The sequence below is a fragment of the Musa acuminata genome, chromosome BXJ1-9 (genome assembly GCF_036884655.1).
Source record: "Musa acuminata AAA Group cultivar baxijiao chromosome BXJ1-9, Cavendish_Baxijiao_AAA, whole genome shotgun sequence".
Taxonomy (NCBI): domain Eukaryota; kingdom Viridiplantae; phylum Streptophyta; class Magnoliopsida; order Zingiberales; family Musaceae; genus Musa; species Musa acuminata.
Window position 1 is genome coordinate 17,886,026 of NC_088335.1, and position 8,159 is coordinate 17,894,184.

The window sequence follows — 8,159 nt, forward strand, 5'->3', positions numbered from 1 at the left end:
CTCAGCAAGCCTCCTCATCAAGGAACTATGTATCAAGCTAGAGTCGATTCTATTCCTCATCCAAATAGAACGTTAACCAACGAACATGGGCTATCATCAGGTTTTCCATGAAACTAAACAACTATGACAAAATTGTGCACCACACATGCCCAAGTGCAGCACAAGTGTGACTTGGTTTATCCTGTGTGGTGACAGCCATGCGTCTGACTACTGACGTGACGAGGACTCATTTGCTGGATGCAAAGCACCAACAGAAGTGGCAGCTCAATGAGCACCACACAGAGACAATCTATGGCGTACCACAATTGCCACATGGGGACTCACCAACCAATGAGAAGACATCCCTTATCCAACCCTCTTATCCACCACCCACACCACATCTTTTAACTCGCCTTCGCAGAGATCCTGCGGAGAAGAGGAGGAGGAGGAAAGCAGCACAGGCACAGTAGCAAAGAAGAATGGCAGCGTCCCTCCAGGCCGCCGCTACCCTCATGCAGCCGGCAAAGGTCGGCGCCACCAGCCGGACCGCTGCAGGAGTGCAATTGAGGTCCTCATCTCACCTCACCAAGGCCTTCGGCCTTGAGCCTGCTGCCAGTGCCAGGCTCACCTGCTCCTTGCAGTCGGACGTCCGAGAGATGGCCCAGAAGTGCGCTGATGGCGTCAAGCTCGCCGGCTTCGCCCTGGCCGCCTCCGCCCTCGTTGTCACGGTACTCGTCCATCCTCCTCGTTCGTTCTCTCCTTCCTCGTGATTACCTCTTCTTTACCCGCACACATGTGACAGGGAGCAAGCGCGGAGGGAGTGCCGAAGAGGCTGACATATGACGAGATCCAGAGTAAGACGTACATGGAGGTGAAGGGGACGGGAACGGCGAACCAGTGCCCGACCATCGACGGCGGGGTGGAGTCGTTCGCCTTCAAGCCGGGCAAGTACAACACCAAGAAATTATGCCTCGAGCCCACCTCCTTCACCGTGAAGGCGGAGGCCGTGAGCAAGAACGCCCCGCCAGAGTTCCAGAAGACGAAGCTGATGACCCGCCTCACCTACACGCTGGACGAGATTGAGGGGCCCTTCGAGGTCTCCCCCGACGGCACCGTCAAGTTCGAGGAGAAGGACGGAATCGACTACGCTGCCGTCACCGTGCAGCTTCCCGGCGGCGAGCGCGTTCCCTTTCTCTTCACCATCAAGCAGCTGGTGGCCTCCGGCAAGCCCGAGAGCTTCAGCGGCAAGTTCTTGGTGCCCAGCTACCGGGGCTCCTCGTTCCTGGACCCCAAGGGGAGGGGGGGCTCCACCGGGTACGACAACGCGGTGGCGCTGCCCGCCGGAGGGAGGGGAGACGAGGAGGAGCTGAGCAAGGAGAACATCAAGAACACGTCGTCCTCCACGGGGACCATCACGCTGAGCGTCACCAAGAGCAAGCCGGAGACGGGCGAGGTGATCGGCGTGTTCGAGAGCTTTCAGCCGTCGGACACCGACCTAGGGGCGAAGACGCCCAAGGATGTGAAGATCCAGGGCATCTGGTATGCTCAGCTTGAGTCGTAGAGAAGAGCTTTCTGCGTCAGCTATATATATACCATCTCTCTCTCTCTCTCTTTCTCTCTCTCTCTCTTCCTTGGACTGCTGCTGGCTTGATTGTTCTGATCTATGAAATAATTAACAGACGTATTAATGATGTAATAGTTTATATTTTCTGAAGTTGAATCTTACTTCCTATTATTGTTCTTACATTAGGATATGGATGCTGGAAATGAAACAATAAATGGAGAGAACTGTAATATATGATAATCCTTAGCAGATTAAACTTTTAGTTTATATGTTTCCAATCGTAATATATAATAATCTTGAATACATAAATGAGAGTTGAACTACCAAAATAAATGTTTACCTTATGGAAGATTTGTCATTTGTTGGTATTTTATCGATGATGAAGAAATTTTAGAAGTTTTTCCATTTTTGGATTGAAAAAATTATACAGTAACAACAAGAAGTCATAATGTCCTTTTTATTTAGAGTCAGGTGCATAGATCCTTTGCCATCATTGAGTATTGAAAACATTATATGAATAATTTATTGCATGATTATATAAAAATAAAGCCTTCACATGATTTTGAAATTAGAAACAACAAAAATGGTTACTCCAATGAGGACACTTTTTATGCTGCTTCTAACCCAAGAAGCCAAGAGGAGAACACTGAACCATTCTGATGTCATTGGACATGATCACTCCAATGAGGCGTAGGGTTTCCCTTCTTTTGATCCAGCAAATACTGAACAGATTTGTAGGATAGAACAAGAGACCTGCAAGATAAAGATGGACTGGCAAAACAAAACGAAGATATCCAATCTACAGCTAATTAGCAGCAGAAAACCAGGCAATAACTCACCAAAAGTGTACTGGATACCGGATGAGATTTGGCCACTTCGTTCTTAAGAAGGCATCCCTTTGTAGTATGTTTAATATAAAAGAAAAAAAGCATGTGCCGATCACTATCCCACCATTCCTAGATGTCTGAAAACTCCCTAGTATAAATATTTCTTTTCCCTCTAATTTCGCCTGAAAGATGAATTCCTCAGGGTTGTTTCTAATAAAAGATACTTTTCTACAAACCATCTTACTTATAAAGATTGCTTAAAGAAATCTTTATTTTATCTCCACATGAAAAGAAGAAAATCATCAGTCCAGATGTTAGTGGATCAATTTCATTGCTATACAAAGCAAAAGAAGGCAGATTTCATAAATTGCAATTTCCACGAAATGCCCATATACATCTTGCAACATAAAGTGATAAAACAGCCATTCCCTATCAATCAGTTCCAACTTCCTATCTAATAAATAAAAGGTCAAATTGGACCGATTGCGAAAATTCCAACAACAGCTCATGAGCTCGGGGAGGAACATAAGACACATTTCCTCCGATCTGGTCTCAGAGCTAATAAAAAGTTATTCATGAAGTATATACTACACAGATAGTGTTCCCATTTTATTTATTTATGAGATATAAAGAGAAATAATTTTTGTATATGAACAAATACTAGCACATGATATGCAACGGAATTAAATAAAATCACAATAAAATAGAACACCAAGATATATGTGGAAAACCCTTCCAATGTGAATGGTAAAAATCATGGGGCAAACTAGAGATAATCCACTATGAGAATAATGAATATATAAATCTCAATCTTATACCCTAAACCCTAGTAACAATTACAAGAGAATAACTGGAATACAAGGATCACGTCACTATCCACAATATCTGAAACATCTCCAAGTAATCATAGCAAGAGTCTACTGTAGATTTGATCTAACCTAAGATGAGAACACTGCTAGATGATTGAGAACAGTTTCTTTGCGTTGTCTTTGTTTTCTTCCCTTTCTTTCTCTTGTTTTTTTACTTTTTTCTTCTCCTCTTTTCTACTGCGAAGATTTCCACGTTGCTGCCCTTTTCTGCCCAAAAAATGCAGCCACTTCACGCCAAAACGTATCCACCACACCCCCTTATATTGATCTAGGGTTATGTTAAGAGGGGGTGTGGGCTGTGGGCTGATAAAGCCCACAATGGGCTGAATATGGGCTATCAGCCTAACAATCTCTCCCTTCAGCTCATAAGAGAAGCTGTCCCATGTCTCCTCAATGTGAAGCCATGTCGACTAGTTGTCGACATATCTCCTGTTTTTCTTTTGGTAAAGTCTTTATCAATATGTCTACTCCGTTGTCATCTATGTGAATTTTCTGAAGTTGCAACTGCTTCTCTTCAAATATATTTCGAATCCAATGGTATCTGAAATCTATATGCTTTGACTTGGAATGAAACATTGGGTTCTTACATAAATGGATAGCACTCTAGCTATCACAATGCACCACATAATTTTCTTGTTTCAGCTCCAATTCTTATAAGAATTCTTACATCCATAACATTTCTTTGCATACCTCTATAACAGCAATATATTCTGCTTTTATGGTGGAGAGAGCAATACAACTTTGTAACCTGGATTGCCATGACACAGCCCCCCCTGCAAAAGTAAGTACATAACCTGAAATAGACTTTCTCATATTTATATCTCTTATCATATCTGTATCTATGTAACCTGTTAACACATGTGGTCCACCTCCAAAGCTTAAACAAACCTTAGAGCTCCCTTTGAGATATCTAAAAATCCACTTCACTACTACCTAGTGCTCTTTGCCTAGATTTGTAAGAAATCTGCTAGTAACACCGACTGCATATGCGATGTCTGGCCTCGTAAATACCATTGTATAGATTAAACTTCCAACTACTGAAACATAAGGAACCTTTTGCATTTTCTCCTTTTCCTCATCACTTGACGGACTCTGTTCTGAGCACAACTTGAAGTGACCTGCAAGAGGAGAACCAACTGGTTTTGCATTGCTCATACTGAATCTTTCCAAAACATTCTTGATGTATTTCTCCTATGACAACCAAATCTTCTTATTTTTCCTATCACGGAAAATATGCATACCCAATACTTGTTTTGCTGCTCCATGTCCTTTATTGTAAAAGACTCACTTAGCTCCTTCTTTAATCTGTCAATTTTAGATATATCTTTCCCAAGAATAAGTATGTCATCAATATAAAGTAAAAGAATAATAAAATCCTCACCAAACCATTTGATGTACACATAATGATCTGAAGTTGTTCTTTTCTATCTATTTTCTATCATAAATGAATCAAATTTTCTGTACCACTATCTTGGAGCTTGCTTTAGCCCATACAAGCTCTTTTTCAATTTGCAAAAAAAGTTCTCTTTACTTTTGACTTTGAAGCCTTCTGGTTGCTCTATATAAATTTCCTCCTCTAAATCCCTATGAAGGAAAGTTGTCTTCACATCTAACTGCTCAACCTCCAAGTCCTGGCTAGCAGTAATACCAAGAGCAACACGAATAGAAGACATTTTAACATTAGGAGAAAAAATCTCTTCAAAGTTAATACTTTTCTTTTGACCAAAGTCTTTCATAACCAATCTAGCTTTGTACTTTGGTTGAGAACAATATTCTTGAGTCTTCAACCTGAAAACTCACTTGTTCTTCAAAGCCTTCATTCCATTTGGTAGTAGCACCAAATCATAAGTGTGGTTCTTCTGAAGAGCATCCATCTCTTCCTGCATAGCAACTAACAACTTCTCTTTCTGCTCACTTTCAACTGCTTATTGGTAACTCTCTGGTTCACTTACATCAGTAAGCATCATATACTCATCTATAGAGTATCTTCTAGAAGGTTGACATTGTATAGAAGATCTTCTCAACTGTGGTTCTACGGGAAGTTGCTCTCCAACTTCTTCTTGCTCAACATATCGTACAAGTAGATCAACATTAAGCTCTACACTATCTTCCTGCACATCTCCCCCATCACCCTGATATATTGGAGGGGTAATTGGGTCACAATCTGCTAATCCTTCTACAGAAGTATTGGCTAGTGCCTTCTTTTTAAAATCTTCCAAAGTTTGATCCTCAAAGAAGACTACGACCTTGCTTTTAAACACCTTCTGCTTTTTTGGATCCCAAAGCCTGTAACCAAAATTATTATGTGAGTAGCTAAGAAAAATACATTCTTTAGTCTTACCATCTAGCTTGGACCTCTCATTGTCTGGAATATATGCAAATGCATGACAACCAAACACTCTCAAATGCTTGTAGGAAACATTTTTCCCTGACTATACATGCTCTGCAACATCATCATCTAGGGTTGTACATGGTGATAAGTTGATCACATCAACTGTAGTCCTCAAAGCCTCATCCCAAAACCTTTTGGGTAGCTTGGCTTGTGAAAACATACATTTGATCTTTTCTACGATGGTGTGGTTCATCCTCTCTGCAATTGCATTATGCTGAGGTGTACTAGGAACTATCATCTCATGTTGGATCCCATGTAACCTACAATAATCATTAAATAATCATGTATACTCACCACCATTATATGATCTTATGCATTTCAATTACCTTTCTATCTCCCTTTCAACCTTGGCATGAAACATTTTGAAGACATTAATAATCTGATCTTTGGTCTTCAAAGCACAGGCCCAAACTTTCTTAGAAAAATCAGTTATAAAAGTGATAAAATAAAGTTCACCACTTATACCAAGAACATCAATAGATCCACCATGAGTTTTTGTCCTTAAAGGACCACATACATCTGTATAAACACAGTCTAAGACATGCATTTTTCTAGACAAAGCAGGACAAGCAAATGAGCTTGCAGCCCCTTCTCGCTCATGTGCCCTAGTCGCCTATGCCACAACTCCATGCTAAAGTTTTTTTCTATAGCATTAACTACTAATCGTAAGCTTTAGCCTGTAACTTGTATAAAATATGACATTTCTTTCCATTAGCTATAACAAGAGAACCCGTACTGAGCTTTCATTGCCCTTTGTGAAATCTGCTATCATAGTCTTCATCATCTAGTCTTCTAACTGAAATTAAATTCAGCCTCAAATCAATCACATGCCTCACATCCTTAAGCACCAATTTGCGGCCAAGGTTGGTCTTTAAATGGATATCACCTATGCCTATGATGTCTAGTGTGTCATAATTGCCCATCTTGCAACACCAAAATTTTCAGACCTATATGTAGAAAAAAACTTCCTCCGTGGTGTAGCATGATAAGAAGTGCCTATGTCAATCACCCACTCAAGATCCTGACACATACAAGAAAAAATATCATTAAAATGAGACAAAATCAAATAATCACCACCCTGCACTGTAGTTGTGATATTATCTTTTGACTCTATAGATTCCACTTCTTTTCTCTTTTTCTTGCTCTTCTTAGGTTGCTTACATTAGTTCTTGTAATATCATTTCTCATCACAATTATATCAAACAAAATCTTTTCTTGATCACGACTTGCTCCTACTCATGCGTGAATTGTTTCTAGACTTTGACCTTCCTCTGTTCTCTGAGATAAGTGCTTGTGAATCATTCTGAGATGTTGCTGAACTCTTTCTTCTCAACTCCTCATTCAACAAACTGATTATTACTTGACTCATAGTGACAACACCATCTGGCGCAAAACTACTAAGGGAAACCACTAGTGTCTCCCAACTTTCTGGTAATGAACTAAGAAGTAACAATGCCTACAACTCATCATCAAGAGATATTTTCATAGAGGATAACTGGTTAGTAACACTTTACATTTCATTCAAATGCTCAACAATAGAAGCACCCTCTCTATATTTTAGGTTCACAAGTTTTTTGATCAAAAAAAGTTTTGTTGCCAACTGTTTTTCTTTCATAGAGACTTTCCAACTTTTTCCAAAGAGAATATGCAGAAATTTTAGTAGAAATATAGTGAAAGACACTATTATCAAGCCACTATCGAAAAAACCCAATTGTTTTTCGATCTAACCTCTTCCACTCATCATCTGTCATAGTTGTGGGTTTTGCACTATCCCCCTGCAAAGGTCTATACAAATCTTTGCAATACAAGAGATCTTTCATTCTTGGTTTTCATATCATCCAATTGTTTCCATTTAAACTAATCATGCGAGAAATATTACTGGCCTCCATATTTAAATACAAAATTAAATCATCAAAAATCCTGCTCTGATACTAGTTGACGGGATATAAAGATAAATAATTTTTCTATATGAACAAATACTAGCAGACTATGATATGCAGCGGAATTAAATAAATCATAATCAAATAAAATACCAAGATATACGTGAAAAATACCTCCAATGTGAAGGGTAAAAATCATGGGGCAAACTAGAGACAATCCATTATGAGAATAATGAATATACAAATCTCAATCTCATGCCCTAAACCCTAGCAACAATCATAAGAGAATAACTGGGATACAAGGATCATGTCACTGTCCACAATATCTAAAACCTCCCCGAGTAATCACAGCAAGATTCTACTGTAGATTTGATCTAACCTGAGATGAGAACACTGCTAAATGATTGAGAATAGTCTCTCTGCGTTGTCCTTATTTTCTTTCCTTTCTTTCTCTTGTTTTTTTACCTTTTTCTTCTCCGCTTTTTTGCTGCGAAGATCTCCACGTTGTTACCCTTTTCTGCCAAAAAACGCAGCCACCTTCGCGCCAAAACGTAGCTACCACACCCCCCTTATATTGATCTAGGGTTAGGTTAAGAGAGGGTATGGGCTATGTGCTGATAAAGTCCATATTAGACTGAATATGGGCTG

The 8,159-nt window shown here is 40.0% G+C and overlaps 1 protein-coding gene across 1 annotated transcript; it reads left to right on the plus strand.

The window, feature by feature from the left end:
• The first annotated feature begins 345 nt into the window (after nt 1-345).
• LOC103974555 (oxygen-evolving enhancer protein 1, chloroplastic-like) lies at nt 346-1,723 on the plus strand. Its single transcript, XM_009389405.3, has 2 exons — nt 346-707; nt 782-1,723. The coding sequence occupies exons 1-2, from the start codon at nt 459-461 to the stop codon at nt 1,538-1,540; spliced, it is 1,008 nt and encodes a 335-aa protein (XP_009387680.2). The 5' UTR covers nt 346-458; the 3' UTR covers nt 1,541-1,723.
• The last annotated feature ends 6,436 nt before the right edge of the window (nt 1,724-8,159 follow it).